Source organism: Mixophyes fleayi, chromosome 8, assembly GCF_038048845.1.
Source record: "Mixophyes fleayi isolate aMixFle1 chromosome 8, aMixFle1.hap1, whole genome shotgun sequence".
Classification (NCBI taxonomy): domain Eukaryota; kingdom Metazoa; phylum Chordata; class Amphibia; order Anura; family Limnodynastidae; genus Mixophyes; species Mixophyes fleayi.
This window is the reverse complement of record NC_134409.1, coordinates 28,680,923-28,700,564: the sequence shown is the minus strand read 5'-3', so window position 1 is coordinate 28,700,564 and position 19,642 is coordinate 28,680,923. Positions and strand designations below refer to the sequence as shown.

Genomic DNA, 19,642 nt, shown 5'->3' with positions numbered 1-19,642 from the left:
ACCATCAGTCCTGTGTCATGCCAACAGTAAAGCATCCTGAATCCATTCATGTTGGGTTGCTTCTCATCCAAGGGAGTGGGTATACTTCACAATTTTGCCTAAGAACAGAAATGAATAAAAAATGGTACCAAAACATTCTCCAAGACCAACTTCTCCCAACCATCCAAGAGCAGTTTGGTCATGAACAATGCCTTCTCCAGCACGATGGAGCACCTTGTCATCAGGCAAAAGTAATATCTAAGTGGCTTGGAGATCAAAACATCAAAACTTTGGGTCAATGGCCAAGAAACTACCCAGACCTTAATCCCGTTGAGAACTTGTGGTAAATCCTCAAGAGACGGTTGGACAAACAAAAACCCACAAATTCTGACAAATTGCAAGCATTGATTAGGCAAGAATGGACGGACATCAGTTAGTATGTGGCCCAGAAGTTGACTAACAGCATGCCAGGGCGAATTACAGAGGTCTTCAAAAAGAAGGGTCAACAATGCAAATATTAAATCTTTGTATAAGCTTAATGTAATTGTCAATAAAAGCCTTTGATACTTATGAAATTCTTGTAATTTTACTTCAGTATACCATAGCAACATCTGACAAAAAGGTCTAAAAGCACTGAAGCAGCAAACTTTGTGAAAACCAATACTTGTGTCATTCTCAAAACTTTTGGCCATGACTGAATATGTAAGTGACGTACTATATATTGAATCTGTCCTCAAATTGATATTGGGCCTGATTTATTAATGAAAGTTAAGCAAAAGTAAGGCAAAACTATGTTGCATTGGATGGGGAGGTAAATTTAAAATGTGTGGAAAGGTTTATATTTGGGATAGGGCATTTTCTAGATCAACTTTCAATTTCAGTATACAAATAAGTTATCAAGTATTTGTGTGTTACATGAAAACTCAGTATTTTCCTTATATGCAAAATAATAAACTAATTTGCACCCCTTGCATTGCAACATGGTTTTGTCCAGAAAACTTACTCAATTTTTTTGCTTAACTTTCCTTAATGAATCAGCCTGTTGTGTTTTTTTCAGTGGTTTGGCAATTTATTGATTTGTTTTTGGTGATTTAGAAAACTAGTGACGCACCTTTCATAGATTCTGTGATTAACAAATCAGTCTATTAATCACAAAGAAAATTAGGAAATGTAACACTATTTCTGAAGATCAACCCATAAGTAGACCTTAGTCCAGTGATGGCCAACCTGTGACACTCCAGGTGTTGTGAAACTACAAGCCCCAGCATGCTTTGCCAGTAGATAACTGGCTGTTAGCTGGTAGAGCATGCTGGGACTTGTAGTTTCACACCTGGAGTGTCACAGGTTAGCCATTACTGCCTTAGTCCTAAGCAATCTCAAGACAATAGAAAGTGTTTAGTACAAATATGTGGCCGATATCACCTATTCACAGGCTCAGAATATAAAGGGGGACGTTTTGCAACCAAGTGCTACTTTCACGTGATTGTGCATGATGGGGAAACATGAAGTTCCCACTTCCAATAACTGTGTAACTAGTGTTCAGTCAGCACAACATGGTATTACTTCTCCCAGATCAACCACCGTCTCTCTCTACACTCATTGTCCCTGGCAGAGGAAACAGCTGATCGCGACGAACAGAATGCTGGGAGTTATGGTCTCATGATAACACCAGTGTATTAGGTAATTCTAGTCACAGGTCAGATGTTGTATACACGAAATAAAAATATTCCCCCCACAAAAACACGGGTGATACCGTCGTTATATTTCCTAAATGAAAACTGAAAGGGGAATTATGGACGTCTCCTCCCAGCATGCAGAGGGCGGGGAGCAGTCATGTGATTCCAGCTTGTAAAGAGGACTCTAGGTAGAGGGGTAAGACACAAGGAGAGAGGTGCTTGCATTTGGTAGATGCAGCAGAGTGCAAGGTACAGTGAGTTTTGTAATATACATAATGAGTTTTTATTGCCTAGCTTTCAGGATATTACCTAGTCATGTGTGTTGATCAGACTACAATTAGCATATTGCTTAGCTGGTTGAGATGTTTTACATACTGTTCTCAGTAAAATATAGGCTGTAGGCAAATGATCATCCACTATAAAATTCTTCTTATATTTGTAGCTTAAAGTTTTAGCCATTGCTATGTGGTCATTTGTCCAGTACTTGTTCCCTTGTTGCTTTTCTTTTAGTGTATCCTGTATAAGTTAAAATTTATTTAAGCTGATGATAGGGTCAAGTATAGCAAAAAGTGGTGCGTGCTGAGTTCTTCATCAGTTGCACTTTTTTTTTTTTTTTTTTAAAAAAAACACAAAAAAAAAAAAAAACTTGTGCATGTCTGAAACAATCAAAAAGTCTTAATAGATACAAATGATTCACTGAAAATTGGCCTCCTGAAAGTGTAAAATAATTAATAATTTAATACAGTGTAAATGCGTAAGGGTGCACCTATGATGGGGTAATATGAAGCAGATACAGAAGGCAGCAATTTCGGGGGGAGAATAATAATAAAGGACATTCGATAAAGCCATTTTGTTATGTATATAACGTGTAATATATATAATATATATATATATGTGTGTGTGTGTGTTATATTTTGTTATGTATAAAGTATTTGCCTTGTTGGTAGATTTAATGATGCATAAAATTACAGTATTTGTCAATTTAAGTGCACACAACTCCTGTTGTAGAAATATTTGTGTAAGAGATGAGGAGGGTGCTGTTTTATTTATCTCCTGCAGATGGATGGCTAAACTTGGGTAAATGATGCTATTAATGGGACACAATCATGAAAGTTGTGTATAACTATAGTGTTAAAAGTGACAGTGTTACAGAAGTCATATATTTAACATGCAAATTAGTAGAGCAAGTATTTTGTCTGAGAGTTAATGCAATGACGATATTCATTCTAAGCAGCCCTTCCAAGCTTTCTTAAAATTATTGGATATTTCCAATGCATCTGAATGGGAATACAACATTTAGCTAGTTCATGGAGCAAGGCTCATAGGGGTTATTTATATTGTGCAAATTTGCTGTAACCAATAGAAACCACTAAGTAGTTGCTGTTGAGCAATCTAGTGTAAGTTACAGAATATAAGTAAATGTCTGGTTGCTGTAGATGAGACCACACTTTATAGAAAATTAAGAGCATGTAACGGCAATTGGCAATAGAGAGGCATTGCTGGTTTCTTGCTAACAAAATGCAAATATGAAATACCCAGTAACCATCAATTAGACACTTTTATTGTATAACTTGCACTTGATTAACACTAGTTACTAATGGATTGCTCTGGTCTATTGCAGAATGTCACTGTGAATGGTTAGTAATTAATCTCCTTATTTACTAGCTGTTGTTAAATTTACCATAGAAAATAGGATACAATTCTGCAACCACAGCATATCTGTATCCTGTTCAGCTGGTCTACTTTACCCTTTGTTCTACTTCAATCCAACAATAGAACTGTTAAGCCAAATTCCAGTTTTCAGAGAATCCGTTTCATGAAGTATATGGGTAAAATCCGCTGGTTATACAACTTTTTTTGATTGAAAAAGTAACTTGATTTTGTAGAAAGGTACAAAAAAACATACGATACATTACACTCAAGTGTACTGCATCACAGCGCAGCTGTAAGCACAATACATTGTGACACATAATCAATCATGCTTCTTAGTACAATATAGGACATAAAGTACAAGATATGACATCTTACACAATACATCAGGTACTGCACTGACCATGCAAAACTTAAACAACATAACTGTTTCAAATAAGCAGCCTTAGAAGTCAGAAAGGGGGCGGGGCCTAAATCATCCCCCCTAAAATCGCCCCGGGTAGAACAATTGTCTAGATCCGCCCCTGGTTCCAAGGCACCCAACAGTGCCTGTGCAGTGGGGCAGTCCCCAAAAATATCCTGAGCTTTTCCCCTTCTGGTGATACAAAACAGGCAGTGAACATATCTGCGCAGGTTTCTGGAGTGAATGAATGTCCACAGGCTATACAACTGATTCATGTAATCCAGTTTCTCGCACCTCTCTTTGGGTGGTCAGTTAGTAAGTACCCCACTTATTGTCACACTGCAAAATCTTAGGAATGAGTCCTTTGGGCTACTTGAGGAGAGAGATTTATTATTTATTGATAGTTATTTATAAAGCGCCTACATATTCCACAGCGCTGTACAGAGAATGTATTTAATCATTCACATGAGTCTCTGCCCCAGTGGAGCTTACAATCTAAATTCTCCACCACAAACATTAATTTTGTCAGAAGCCAAGTAACCTTTGAATTGTAGAAGGAAACTGGAGCACCCGGAGGAAACGCACACTACCATGGCCTTACAAACGGTGGTCTAATGCAGCTGACTGAAGTAGCATTGATTAACTTCTCTACTTCTGTTCAGCCTCTGGTCATCTATTGAGAAATTAGTAACACTTTAATGATCAAATTTTCCAAGCTAATCATTCTGGGAGAAATTTGGATGTTTTATGTTGGTGAGCACACCTTCCAACATGACCCCTTCCACCCAGTACAAAATGTTCTGCTACTAATCTACCCGCATCCTTCAGTTACATGGGCTGAAATAATTGTTGAGAAAGGTAATATTTAAATATTAATGCATGGATATCCATATAACGTATAAACAAGGTAGAAACCAACCAAAATGGCATTTCTAGCATACAGATGAATAATTAATCACCCAATGTAAATGAGACTAAAATATTTTTGTCTTCTGCCATTGTGTAGAATTGTAACTTAACTTCTGTGAAATATTTATTTTTATTTTTTTGTTACAGAATCATGGCAGCTGCTGGAAGAAGGTTGACCGGCCTTGTAGCAGCAACCTTCACCCCGATGACTGTAAACCGGTAAATATTAATGGGGCAATATTGGTGTTCCATAATCTTTTAAAAGCCTAGTTTGTGCATATATGTGTGTGTGTGTGTGTGTGTATGTATGTATATGTATATATATATATATATATCTTAAATTAAACATTTTTTGTCTTTTCTGTTCACTATTGTTTGTAGTGATGTCAATCTCTCCATCATTCAGCAATATGTCGATTACCTGGTCCAGAAACAGAATATTAAGAATATTTTTGGTGAGCTTGACAGTAAATACGTTATCTTCTAAATATATTTATCATCTCTATAAGCTCCCGAGTCCAAACAGTCTCTCATATGGGTTGAGCTTGCTTCATTTGCCTTTGATATACTCTTTCTCATCATCATCATCATCATCATCATTTATTTATATAGCGCCACTGACTATTCATTGAGACTATCTGTCTTTCTGGCCCTTGGCCTTTTGATGAAGCGGTCAATTTCTTTGCAAGACACATAAGCCATAGCTGTTGCTGGAAACATTTCTCTGAGAATTCAGCAGGATACTACTCAGTCCAACGATAATATAAATCCTTCTCCTGCACTATCCATGGTGTTGCAATAAGTGAGGTCTCTAAACTTTACGGTTTAAAAATAAAAAGAATGACGTTGGTCACCTTCCATTGGAGGAAGTGGGTAATTGTTTTCCTGGCAGATGCTTCCATTAGATGTTATTAAATGATGAAATACCTCAACTGTCTGTCCGTTCTGTGTGACAAACGAGGTTGCCCAGACAAACTGTACCTCGTTCCTCACACTAATAGGGGATGAGATGCTATTCTTTTTATCTCTGGTCCCCTCATGACAGACTTTTATTATTTATTATTGTTTTATTATAGTAGAACTATATGTTGCAGTTAATCATACTTGCCAACTTTTAAAACGGTCAGGTGACAAGTGCAGGAGGGGGCGTGGTATTGCAGTCACGTCACTGTGGCCCCAGCCCCTGCTATGAAATTCACTGCATCATACAGTTTGAGGCGGGTCTTGATGCAAACCGCTTCATTAAGCCCCACCTCCACCAAGACCCGAGCTGATGCCTACTCCTCTTGGAAAATCCCAAACAGCAGGCAAGTATGCTGGTAATGCCCCAGCTAAAAGGGACAAATGTATTTTAAACATTGTTGTGTTCCAAATTTGCCTGCATTATGTACAGTGATGTCTGTGCAATTATCGTGCAAGGTACATTAATATTATGTGGTTTGTCGCAATCAATGTCCTAATATTTAGTGGAAGTACTGATGCACTCACCTATTTTTATATAACACTTTTCAGAGAGATCTTTTGGCACTATAACACCAAGGTGCTAACATTGTTCAGCTGAGCAGGTAAATAGATTATTCATACAGTCATTGTTCACAGTCCCACATTAATTAAAAGACCACTTTTCCCGTGCAGCCCCGCTTCTCTGGAACGACCTCCCTCGTTCCATCCGTCTCTCTCCTACTCTGTGCTCCTGCACTCAAAACTCACCTCTTCCTCAAAGCCTACCAACCATCTACTTAACCCCCATCTCCTCCCTTTAGCTCGTCCTCCGTTCTCTCCTCTTGCCTCAACTGGCTCCTCTTGTGCCTGGTCTGTTTACCCTCCCTTAGGATGTAAGCTCGGATGAGCAGGGCCCCCTCCCCTCTTGTCTCCATACCTGTTCTTCCGCTCCGTCTTTAATGCATATGACTGGCCGGAGTTTCTGAAGTATTGGTACTTTTTGTTCATTGTTCTGTATGGCTTCACCCTGTGTAGTCTACTGTTAGTACTGTGTTCGGCGCTGCGGATACCTTGTGGCGCCTAACAAATAAATGATAATAATGATAATAATAATTGTGTTCAAAATAGTTCCTTAATATGTAGCAAAATGGTATAGTTTTTGCTAAGTCCCCTGTATGTTGATGCAGACATAAAATACAATGTGTCTGCTACAATAATTAGCAAACCTGCTATCTCTAGAGTTGTTGTTAATCTGATCACTCGCACCCCATTGTGTACGGAGAACTACACATCTTGTCTCCACCCCTTATCAAACTGTATGACACCTATGCGATCAATAGTGGGACTAGGGTATAAAGTATGAGGCAGGGTGGCTGAGAAAGAGCGGGATATCTGAATTACAAACACTGAGCAGGGTCTGCGCATTTGTCAGTGAGAAGAGTCCTTGGCGCAGTGTGAGCTGGTATCCCAGGCTGGGAGATACAGGACTGCTGTCAGCGCTAACTCTCAATAGGACTGCATATCTTCGCCACCCAAGAGTCTCGGGCTAGTGACTAGGCCCCAACACAGAGTGTGATGTCAACAGTGTAGGAGGAGAGTGACACTGGTAGAAGGGTAAATGATGAGCTCTGTTTGGACATGTTGAACTTTAGGTAGCGCTGGTACATCCAAGTCGAGATGGAAATAAACGACTTTGCAAAGTATATATGTTGTAATTATTCAGATTTTTGTGTTTATTTGCACTTTTTCAGTAAATGGGACAACAGGAGAAGGAATGTCGCTGAGTGTAGAGGAGAGGAAGAAGCTCACCGAAGAATGGGTAAAGCATGCAAGAGGCAAGTGAGTAGCCATGCAAAGGGTACATCGCCTGATGAGTATATTGCGTGTGCACTGTAGATTCGTAGAACATCCCGATTTAACGTTTATCGCGTTGAAAAAAATAAACTGATCAGTTGTCCAAAGAAGAAGGAAGCTTAAATTATTGATATTGTTTGGTGATCTTGTCATCTACATAGACTTGATCAATGCTTCTTTCTACAATCGCTAAAATAATTTAATTAGGAGAAAGACCAGGGCATTGTGGGATCATTGTAAACTATATGCCAAAAGCATTCTAGATAATCCTGTACTTTGTTTTTTTGTTTTTGTTTTTTAAACTAAAAATGTATTTAATTTAAAGAACTTTGTTCACTAATAGTATAAACTCTCCTCTTCTAGAATGGACAATGTGATTGTACATGTGGGTTGTCTGAGCCTGGAGGACTCAAAAGATTTAGTGAGTGTTTATTATGTCTTGTGCCAATCTGTTCTCTTTAATTATTTTAAATTAAATGTTTTTAAATTAATATTTAAAGAACTGCCATTATAACACAATTACTCTTATCTAATGTTGCAGATAGCATCATATGCTATTTGTAGCATGCAATCTGTAATTTGCATTACTTAGGTTAGCATTCCCTAGACTGACATAAGATAATCTCTGGTTACATTATGGATTACCACATAGCCGTCCTATTTACACCATATTATTCAGAAAGCTTTAATGTGTTTCATAAAACTCAATTATTTTAGCTTTGATTATATTTATAGTCCTATGAGCCTCTTCCTCAGACTGCTTCCTCCTACTGAAATATCTTATGCCCTTCTTACTGTAACTTTCAGGTTGTGGTGTTGGCCTAAGTAGTGCAGCAGTTGATAATATTTAAACCTGGCTTGTATAAGACGGACATAACTATTGTTCACTACGCATTGGGTCCCAAGTCCATCAAAACTAAGCCTAGTCAGTAAATATGTTTAACTTCTGTTCTTTGTTAGGCTACCCATGCTGCTTCCTGTGGCGCTCATGCTATCAGTGCTGTGAGCCCTTCTTTCATCAAACCTTCTAATAAAGGTAATATGAAAATATCAGATTACTATGTACAGTCTCTTGCACAACTATTCTGACCAATTTAAAATGGTATACTTTGCTCCCCTCTCAGACCTATTAAAGAAAAATGTGAAATATGTTTCAGAAATTCTCCTGCACGTATTGACACTATGTGGAGACCTCTTTTCCTTACAATAAAGCAATGGTGTGTTTTTGGAGTTTTTTAATTAAAAAACCCAAAACAAACATAATAAAAAATAAATAAAAAAAAACAACAGTGTTGTCCATGTAAATAGTGGATGATACTTATATGTTGAGGGTAAAATCAGAGGTGGGCAATGTGATAATGGAAATGTCCATAATTTAAAGCTTTGATACCACCTAATGTGGTGGACAAGTTCATTAAGGCAATAGAATTGACTGCAGAATGAGGAGTGTTCGTGATTGTGGCCTCTGATTATAGCTCCCGCTCACACCCACTCAATAGAGTTATGGATTTTGCCGGGGCTGTCAGACAAACCATGCAGCCTCTGTAAAAACAACTGCATAAAGGAGCTACTGGGGCTCCAGGTAAAGCTAATTGGTTCCAAGAGTTTTGAATATTGCACTGTCATGTATTCAAACATACAGAACAAGAGAAGCAGAGCCGGCTTTAGACCTCATGGGGCCCTAGGCAAGATACTGGTTTGGGGCCCCCTCCCTGAAAAAATCCATGGCACTATAGTTTTAAAGCATAACATATACCCCTATTCAGGGGCTGGCTGGCAGACTTTAGCCCGGGGAAGGTAAGCATATAGCACTGGCCCATAAGTAGCAGTCCATTTGTAAAGGGTGGTTTCACTGCCGGCCCTGGGAGGGCCCTCTGGGGGACCGCTGGACCCTAGGCAATTGCCTAGGTTGCCTAGTGGTAAATCCGGCCCTGAATAGAAGTAGTGTAATATAGGGGGTTTTTTTGTGCATAGAAGACAAGAATCAGGCAGCAAGAGTTCACCTAGCCACACTGCACTCTGGCATTCACTTTATCTAGATTAGTGTATTTAGCTTTGTGGTTCCCAAACTTTTGCAGTTCGCAGCACCCATAGTCTCCATAATTTTTTCAAGGCACCCCTCCAAAATAATTATCAAGCAGTCCCGTTTTATAAGTAGTCAAAAAGACGTAATAAGTATTTAGGTCAGGACAGAGATACTTATTTAGTTGTATGCAAAAAAAAATGCACATAAATCCAAGGGAAAAGAATATTTTTATATATATTTTTTTCAATTATATTTCTGTCAAAGATTAATTTACAGCTAACACACTCTGTGCCCCTCTGCCTCCACACACTCTGTGACCCTCTGCCTCCGCGCTCTTCATCCTTTCAGCCCCCTCTGCATCCGTGCTCTGACCCCTCTGTATCCCGCCGTGGCCAGGAAGAAGAAGAAAAACAAACCAAATAAAAAAAACTTGCCAATCCGGCAGCGCCCGAGACCCAGCATCCTCTCTCCTGCTGCTTCTCACTGAATATGTTGGGCGTGATGATGTTCAGTCAGGAGGGAGGAGGTTGCTGGGTCCCGGGCGCCGCCGGATTTGTAAGTTTGTTTTTTTCTTTTGTTGTCTTTTTTTTGGTTTGTTTTTCTGCTTCTTCCTGGCCACGGCACCCCTGTGACAGCGCGGCGGCGCACAGTTTGGGAACCTAGGCACTATACTATAATTTACAGGGAAAAGTACCCTTTTTGTGGAATTATGTAGTATATCTAATGACTAATTGTTCTTTTCCTTTGAATTCATGTATGACAATGTATATTGTATGTAACCTTGTAATGTAATCTCAACGTGTGCTTTGCTAGATGACATGAACTGCAAGTGTCAATAATCTGTTGAAATTAGCCAGACCAGGGAGAGATAGGCATCTCTGAGGAGTTTGAAGCCCCAAAGTTGTAAACCATCTAGCCAAGCAGAATGAGCAGAGGTGAGAACTCAAGGTCCTGTGAACATTCCCGATCTCAGGACATCCCTAGCTCACTTCGAAAGCCCTGTGACATTTGGGAGATCAATCTGTCCTTATTGACAGCTAAACTGCAAAGGTGGGGGGTGAGAGCTACGTGGAAAAAGGTTTAAAATCTTCTGCCTTAGACAATAACGCATGCATTTTTATGAGGGGGTCTATCAAGACTGAAATGTCCCATTTTTCTCAATTGTGTTTCCTCACACACTGGGTCTTAACATGTAAGTAGTGACTCTGGTTTTATTTCCTATTTTATTTCTGAAACTTATTTGTGCAATTTATTGTATGTCTTGTCATTAACTTTTTTTGTAACTAAGCATTGGAAACATTTTTCAGATTAAAATGCATTTAATCTAGCACTTTCTCCATGATTCCTTTGTGAATTTACGAAGTTCAGGGAGGATCATGCTACATGTGTATGTGATATAAGTGTGAAACATTAAGAAGTGATTTTGGTGAACGTAAGGACTCCATAGTGGATCCTTTGTGGTGGCATAAAAAGTGTATTCATTGCTAAGTTACTAAGGTGACGTCGGTCACAGCAAGCTGTCCAGATTGCTGTATCCGGGACGGGCTGTGTGTGTGTGTGTGTGTATCTATTTCTGGCGATGTCAGGCTGCGCATATTGCCACTGTGTTAGGAATCTCTGCTCATTTTTCTGCTCACCCTGCCGTGTTTCTGTGGACGTTCCGGAGAAACATTGCACTGAATTGAATCTCCCCCTATAGATCAGCTGGACAGGTGCTTCAGTAATGAAAACCTTTAGTGTATTTAAGTGAGATACTGTGCACATCCACAAACTAGAACACATCACTAATATAATTCACGACCACTCCAACCAGTTCCCCAGTACACGATATGCCTAGACCGATCATTATGCATCTAACCCAACCTCCCACACATAAAATACCTGTCTCCACTGTTCTCTTGACTCCTGCACAGTCCTACACTCCAGTTCCCCCCACCCCCATGCTTCTTAACTGGATTCTTAACATTTCTCTGGCAGTGGTATGTTACTTTTTAAATATTGTTATGTACCTCACACTGTTCAGTTTAGTGCCTGATTATTGTTAAATGCCATGTTTAGATTGCGCTCACTCCCTTTTGTTTTTCCTCTACCCTACCACTGGCTATGTTACTGAAAAATGAATAAACGATATCTTCATAGAAATACAAGAGAAATAAATTAAGTGAGATCTTGTATCTAAAGTCCACAAAAGGACTTGCTTCAGGGCTCCAGTGCAAATATAACCGTATATAATCAGGACAGTACATGGCATTATACACTGGTACATAATTGTATAACATGAAGTTACATTTCTGTTCCACAGATGCATTGGTTTCATACCTGAAAGAAGTGGCTTCTGCTGCTCCCAGTCTTCCGTTTTATTATTACCACATTCCATGCCTGACTGGTGTAAAATGTAAGTGTGCATTTGCTGGGATTGGGGAATAATAAGGAAAACGGTGGAGTTGTTTAAGTAGAATTTTGAACAAAAGAGATAACTTTTTTTTTTTTTTGAACCGAAATAGAGGAAATATCTGATGTGGGATATATAGGATAAAGCATTTCCTACTGCAAATCATGTGGATATTAGAAGTGAGGTGTTCTGAAGTGATATAAACGCTCAAGACTCTATGCTGAGTGCTTTAAATATGGGTCCAGGGGGGGCGATTTCCCCAACCCCATTTCCTAGCAGGGGCTTGCTGCCGGCGGCTGCACACTATGTGCATGTCCATTTGGCAGAGACAGGCAGGGAGAGTGTGCTGCCCGGCTGATCTGTGTTTAAAACGCAATTAGAGCGGCCGGGCAACACAGTCTCCCTCCCTGTCTCTGCCGAACGGACCTGCACACAGTATGCAGCCTTAGCTGCCAAAAAGGGAGCGAGAACTATATTGCCCCCACAAAATAAAATTCTAGATCCGCCCCTGCATGGGTCACAGATATCCAAAGTGACTTCTAGTATCCGTAATAATTTACAGTACAGGGTTCATATTTCTTATAATACACAAGTTTATCTGGTGAACACTGTGATGACATCAGTACCCCCTGTATATGCAGATGTTAATATAGATAGTAAGTGTGTGTGTAATATATATATATATATATATATATATATATATATATATATATATATATATATATATATATATATATATATATATATATATATATATATTTATAAAAAAAAATTCTGGATGTACTTGCATTAGACATTTTTGGTGGTGAATGTTTGGCTATTCCTGTACTTGAGTATAGGGTACCCAGTGGATGGCCCATTCAGAGAGGTACATAAGATGCTGCCTACTAAAACCCAACTGTTCTGATTACTTTCCAAAATATACAAAAGCTTGAGAACAGAAGGGGAGAGTAAAAGGATGACCGACAAGCAGAGGCACCCCGGCGGGGGTTCTAAGACCTGATCGTATCTCTGCTCAAAGTCAATTGCAACTGTCCCAAAAAATATTTAAGAATAATAATTTAAACTTTATGAATTCATTTAAAATAGTGTGGTAACAAATGAAATATTAAAGAATAGTGGCTAGCAGATGATGGGTAAATAATATCAAGTGGTGTGGTAAGTATATCTATCTAACTAAATGACTTCACTGGGTCCCTCCTACTTTCCAGACTGTGGTCACTTCCAATAGCCAGTCACCTATTCTGCTCCAGTAATGTTTTATGGTAGGGTCTACTGAAAATTCTCAGTTAGAGGGATATATTTTACCTCACAGCTTAGATACTTATGGTGATATATTTATCCATTATCTGCTAGCCCTTATTCTTTTCATGAATTTAATATTTTACTTTTTAACCTATTAGTTTAAATTAATTAATAGTTTTTAATTAAAAATATTTTTGGGGACTGTCACAATAGATTTGGTGTAGACCTAATATCATGTCTTATATCCAATATTATAATAACCCCAGGAGTGCCTCTGCTTGTTGTAGTTTTCTCTCCTACTGGGAGAGCACACTGATCACTCATATTGAAGAAACTCAAATTGAGCTTTCTAGGGCAGTTGGTATATTGTTTTGCATTTTAAAAATATGCAAAGTATTCAGATGAGCATAATGTTCATAAAAATATTTACACAATGGGCAGCAATACATGTTGGGGCTGCAAATTTTAAAAATGGACATGAGCCTTCCAATTCCTCAATAAAGGTTTAAGCAAACCACACGTATTGCTGTACAGTTATTTAGCACATGTAAAGTAGTAAAATGTTCCTCCCTAAGTGGCCATTGATGGATATGGTTTTCTGGAAAATTGTTCTTGGTACACACACTTCAGGAAAAAACAAACTGGCAGACTATAGAATCACTTGCATTTGTCAAAACAATAAGGGGCCAATTCAATTTGACCCCGTCATTCTAGGAATAACGCGCCCTGCGCACAATTACCGTTACTACGGTAACAGTGCACAGTATTCTCGTTAGTATGGTAATTTCAATGCTGACTTTTGCTTGCAGCCCGCGGGGCCTCAAGCAAAAATCCGGGTTAAAATTATTGTATTAATGGTAATACAAGTAGCACCACGTTATTCCTACACTACCATGGCCACATTGAATCGGCCCCTAAAAAGGGTGAGGAAGAGGAAATGATCAATAGTCAATGACCTCTAAAAAAAAATATATATAATTTTAAAATAAGCAATTTTCCCTTTAAACCTTACAGTGCACGTTATTTGCACACAATGGTGGCAGCCATTTTCTGGGGTGAGCTACCTTTTGTGAGGTACTAGTCAATCAGTAGACAAAATCCACTGTTTGTAGGCTATATTTGCGCCTAAATCTTGAAGAGTAGGACTAATTATTTATTTTTTATTTATTTATTTATTTTTTATATTTTTTTTTTCCAGATCAGGTGTGTGATCTGGTGGGCAGGATGCAGCTTCACATCCCTTCGTTCCGAGGTGTTAAGTTTAGTGATGTCGATCTTATGGACTTCAGCATGTGTGTCCATGAGTATAGCCAGTTTGACTTTCTGTATGGTGTGGATGAGGCAAGTGTTTCACTATAATCCTTAAAATCCACTTTAATGATGTATATATCTAGGAGATGCTTGTACTACCAGTATGAGCTGATTATATTTACACAAATGTCTTTTGTCTTTTACAGCAACTTTTGGGGGCCTTGGCGTTTGGTGCACACGGAGCAGTGGGCAGGTAAAAACAGGGGAAAAAAAAAAAAAGATCCTTCCATGGGTTGGGTACGAAATAATGACCCTCATTATTACGACACTACTTAACCCAACGAGGAGAGACTGAAGGGCTCCTTCTCCAACTAGCGTGCAGGACGACTTCCAGTCGGTTTACACAGAAGTCGTCCTTCACGCTGGTTGGGGAAGGAGCCCTTCGGTCTCTCCACGTCGGGGTAAGTAGTGTCGGGGTAGTCAGCATCGATATGCTGACTACCACTGCCTTCCAGATCGAGCCAGATAACCTAGATGCAAACTGATGTTCTTTTCTCAGCAGGTTACCTTTTAAATTTGACCAGCCAATACAAATGTATGTCATTTTTTGATATCTCAAAAGGGAAATAAAACCTTTTTAATGATTAAATATGACTTCCATACAAAACACCTGCAGACTCCTTACGGATCATATGTGAAAATGCAAATGCTGTTTTGTGACATAAATTTAGAGGCATTAAGCAGAACTTTAAGAAAAAAACGTAAAAGTGCAAATTAATCACGTAGTTTGAGTATTCACGTAACTTTTTTTAATTTTTTTTAAATTTATTTTTTATATGAATGTTACATAATACAAGGTTGAACCCTATTTTTTTTTTTTTATTTGGTTTTATAGGATTAGAGATATGTTAAACAATCATAACAAGAATACAAATAAAAACATGTTTAAGGGAGGGGTAGAAATGGGAATGTCGGGTTGGAATGGGGTAGGAGGAGGGATAGTTAGTAAAAGGAGGGTAAGGTAATAGAATTCCAATAATATGAAGGTTTAGGAATCAATAACAGAGCCAACATCAGTAATAGATGTTGAAGAAAACTTCCCCCCCCCCCCCATCATTCTTTTAAAAAACAACCTTACATATTCAGTGTTCTCCCCAGAATTTTGACAACCAGGTGGCATTAAGAAGCAGCCGGGTGGGGACAGTTGTAATGCTTTGCAATAACATTGAAAAATGTTGGAGGTTATTGCCCACACCTTCCAGGACTGGTCAGACTGGTGGTCAGTGGTCTAACACACACTGCTGGCTGTAGTGCTCACATAGTGCTTGTTATAATAGGAGAAACAATGGTTTATTCTATTATAATAGGACTCTGCTGGGCTCCAAGAACCGGATGGCACCCGGGAAATAGGTGCTGGGGGAACACTGCATATTTAGGTGTAATCACTGCAGCTAAGCTGCTGTGTGTTATCAGTGTAGGCAGAGTGTTCTTCCCTGACAGTGGGTACACTGGATGGTGGAAGAAAGGAAGAAGAAAGTCCCTGTTTACATGACTTGAGTTTAAGAAAGGGTGGTATATGGTAGTCTGTTAAACATTCATACATTGAAATTTGAAAATGAGAAAGTATCATAAAATCAGTGAGCACAAAGACAAACATTTCAAGTCAAATAAAAATCTAGAAATATAAATGAAACCCATCAGAAACAGAAGTATACAATTCCAAAGACCACTAGCCACAGAACAAGGAATAACTGCTAAACGGTAGTGGACACAGTGGATCTCATACCCCAGGGATGTACTTACTCCTAACAAATGTTCTGTGTGTTGGCACAGCCCACAAACTGTCTACTTCAATCAGTGTGTAGGCAACAAGAACCCTTTGTATTCCAATATAATGTCTATATTGTTCTAATGCTCATCATGCATAAAGTATCACTCTGAATGAAATGCAGTATTCTGATGAAAGCACATTTTGCCTTTTGTTTTGTATTCTATGTTTTGTGAGCTTTGTGGTTTAACAACCTGAACAATCATTTCTTAACAGTACATACAACTACCTGGGTGCGACCACCAGTAGAATGTTGAAGGCATTTGAGGAAGGCAACTTAACAGAAGCTCGGAAGATCCAGGTACATGACCCTGATACTAGTGGTTCATAGGCCCAATTAGTCACCCTGTAATTCTGTATAAGTTTAAACGGGCTGTCAGCCCCACCTTACGATTACCATTAATATCAACTGACCCACCCAACCCCCACCCCATCCCAGTATCTGAACACAGGCACCAGATCACACTGCAGCTCACAACCCTTCCACTCCTCTTTAACAGAGCTCAATAGAAAACATTCTGATCTAAAATGTGATGTGGCTTAGGTAATGATGGGGACACGGGTGGGTGGCTCAAATTCTAATTATTATTATTATTCTGTTTTATTGTAGTGTAAAATACAAGAATTTTTGAGTTTTGTATTTGCCCTGGGTAAGTAGCATTAAAAATGTCATTCTTCATAAATCGAAGTATATATTTTGTTACTGAACTTCAAGTAAGTTTGCCTGCAGAGCTCACTGTCATGTATAGAAGTAATTGTTTCTCTTCCATGTAATCTCGTTATATCTCTCCTTTCCATTATTTATGTGATAATCCTTTCAGAATACAATAACAATTGGCAAGGTAGATGTGTACCACCATTGGAGAAGAAGTATGATGTCTTTGGGGGGCGTGGTCCGGTCTGGAATGCCCCATGGATCAGTCCTGAGTGCTGTTTTCTATAATGTATTAGTGTTATTACTTTAGTCCGGCGATTCCCAAACTGTGCGCCGCGGCTCCCAGGGGTGCCGCGGCGCTGTCACTGGGGTGCCGCGGGCCAGCCATATAAAAAAGAAAGAACACAGAAACTTACCAATCCGTCGGGTGCCGGGACCCAGCAGCCTCCTCTCTCCCGCAGCTGTCACTGAATATCGACGTCGGTGACAAGCTGCTGCGGGAGAGAGGAGTCTGATGGGTCCCGGCGCCCTGACGGTTTGGTAAGTTTCTGTGTTCTTTCTTTTTTCTATAGCTGGCGCGGGGCAGAGTGAGAGGGATAATGGAAGAGGAGGAGGGCAGAGGAGGGGGACAGATGGCAGGGGACAGCGTGACAGAGGGCAGAGGAGAGGACAGCGTGACAGAGGGGGCAGTGTGCCTGGATGCAGAGGGGGCAGCGTGCCTGGATGCAGAGGGGCATTTTTGCATACAACTAAATTAAGTATTTCTGTCGTGACCTAAAAACTTATTACAATTTTTTGACCCAACTACTTCTAAAACAGGACTGCTCAGTAATTATTTTGGAGGGGTGCCTTGAAAAAATTTGGAGACTCTAAGGGTGCCGCGAACTGCAAAAGTTTGGGAACCACTGCTTTAGTCTATGAGGGAATAGATGTCTTTTTACAGATGATGCAAAGATACGTAACATAGAGCGTAAAACAAATGCGTACGAAACAGTGGGAGAAGCCAGTTTATTGTTTGGTAGTTTAGCAAGAGGGGGGTAGTATTGGCACGTTTATAGGTCACTGGTAAAACCGTGCCTTGGGGGCCTCCAGAACTGTATACAGTGCTCATTTCCAAAAAGACTTAAATAAAATACAAAAATCATGAACAACTTAAGTTTTGTTATGTAGACATGCACCATTTATCAGGAAAGACTTGGAGAGCTAAACCTATGTACAGCTTCCATGAGAGAAGGAACAGAAGTAATATGAGAGAAGCATTAAAGTGTATTAAATTCAAATAGCTATCAAAAGTATGAATAGAGTTTAGGGAGGAAGAACTTTGTTCACAGAACAGATGATGGATGAATAGATCCTTGGAATCTCCCAACAGCTGTGGTGGGAACTCAAACTGTAAAATAGTTCAACAATGCATGAGACAAACCTATTACTGTTAATACTGAATTGAAAATACTAAGGGTGGAAGATGCTGCCAACAACCCCCCTCCTACTTAAAAAATAAAGCACCCAAACAAACAAGGGTAGTATAGATAGATCTGCCTGTAGCTTCTGCCATCTAATTCTATGTTTGATCAATGCTCCTTCTTTTTTTCTTTTTTTTTTTTTTTTTGCAGGCTGGGGATTACCAGAATTTAAAAGCATAATGTCCCTTGTATCTGGAGTAGATTTAGGACCACCGCGGCTACCTCTAGTCTCTAGCTTCAAACCAGAGCACCCAGAAAATGTCAGAGCTGAAATGAAGAGACTGGGACTCATCTGAGTAAGGCTCTGGCAAGGGCAAGCAGGAGCTTGAAATGGTTGGGATGTGCAAGCCTCAGGCACGCACTGTTCATCTGCGTTAACCTTCCTCACGTTGACCTACACTGCCATAGTCTTCTGAGGCATCTGCTGACCCAGTAGCCATATTCAGCAAAAATGTTTAAATGGGTCAATGCTAATAACGGCTGCATTTGTCATGTGCAACTAACACCATTTAGCTATTCTTAATTTTATTCATGTTATTAGTTTATAGTGCATTTAAAGATTTTCCTCAAACTCTCGCCCCAAAAAGAATCTGTAAATGTCCTATTCTTACATTTAGAGAGATCCTCAGCACTTATGTGTTTCTAGAATTACTGAATTTGAATCTCAAAAGATGTATGGACCAAACACTTAACTAAATACAGTAAAACAGTTTTTTTGTGATATTTTTTTTTTTTTTTTTTTGATCAATTGTAGTTTTATGAAACCTTTTAAAAATACAACTTGAGCACTTGGTAGTAATAGCATTCTATGGAAAGCATCCTACCAATATTTTGTCATAAATAAAGACACTTTGGAAACGTGGGCAGTGGACGTCATGGTTCTGACAATACATTAGAGCTGTTTGGTAACAAATGCACTTCTTCTTGATAAGACAAGCATTATGGCAATTGTGCTTTGTGCTTACTGTATACATGTGTCAGTGTTTAAGGGAGCAATTAATGTTACATGTAATTGGTGTCTTTTTCCAGTTTTATGCTGTGACTTTGCATTTGAAAATCTCACTTGATGGCATAGATCTTATCAAATTACAATTTTTTTTAAGAAAAAAAAAATATATCTATTTTTGCAATTCTGTATTTCAAATCTAACTTGTCTGTGACCGGCACATTTTGTGACTCTTTGATTGGTAAACTGCACAAGGTGAATTCTTCATTTAAATAATTTAACTAATAAACATTTTTTTTTTCTTCAAAACTTTTATAGTTACTTTTATGATGTAAAATTAAACTATAATTCAGTTAATCACTTAAAATAGCTGCTGTTAACTGTTATGTTTTTTTCTACTGTGCATCTTGCTGTGAAGTGTGA

The 19,642-nt window shown here is 39.0% G+C and overlaps 1 protein-coding gene across 5 annotated transcripts; it reads left to right on the top strand.

Annotated features, from left to right (window-relative positions):
- Nucleotides 1–1,572: 1,572 nt before the first annotated feature.
- Nucleotides 1,573–18,993, top strand: NPL (N-acetylneuraminate pyruvate lyase). 5 transcript variants are annotated; one of them, XM_075182256.1, is made up of 12 exons: nucleotides 1,573–1,659; nucleotides 4,765–4,836; nucleotides 4,999–5,072; nucleotides 7,311–7,398; nucleotides 7,777–7,834; nucleotides 8,374–8,449; nucleotides 11,742–11,834; nucleotides 14,275–14,417; nucleotides 14,534–14,580; nucleotides 16,372–16,456; nucleotides 16,766–16,805; nucleotides 18,424–18,993. In XM_075182256.1, exons 2-12 carry the CDS (start codon nucleotides 4,769–4,771, stop codon nucleotides 18,567–18,569), a joined length of 918 nt encoding a protein of 305 aa, XP_075038357.1. In that variant the 5' UTR covers nucleotides 1,573–1,659; nucleotides 4,765–4,768; the 3' UTR covers nucleotides 18,570–18,993. The 5 variants fall into 5 exon arrangements, with proteins under 5 accessions (XP_075038357.1, XP_075038359.1, XP_075038358.1 ...); XM_075182255.1 differs by lacking the exon at nucleotides 1,573–1,659 and adding an exon at nucleotides 1,721–1,904; XM_075182258.1 differs by lacking the exons at nucleotides 1,573–1,659; nucleotides 16,766–16,805 and adding an exon at nucleotides 1,715–1,904 and having other exon boundaries at nucleotides 18,424–18,560.
- Nucleotides 18,994–19,642: the final 649 nt, after the last annotated feature.

Bases quoted from the DNA above. Each gene is read 5' to 3' on its own strand.
- NPL (XM_075182255.1), top strand. The intron at 5,073-7,310 runs GTGAGCTTGACA...GCACTTTTTCAG, and splicing joins GAATATTAAGAATATTTTTG to TAAATGGGACAACAGGAGAA. The intron at 7,399-7,776 runs GTGAGTAGCCAT...CTCCTCTTCTAG, and splicing joins GTAAAGCATGCAAGAGGCAA to AATGGACAATGTGATTGTAC.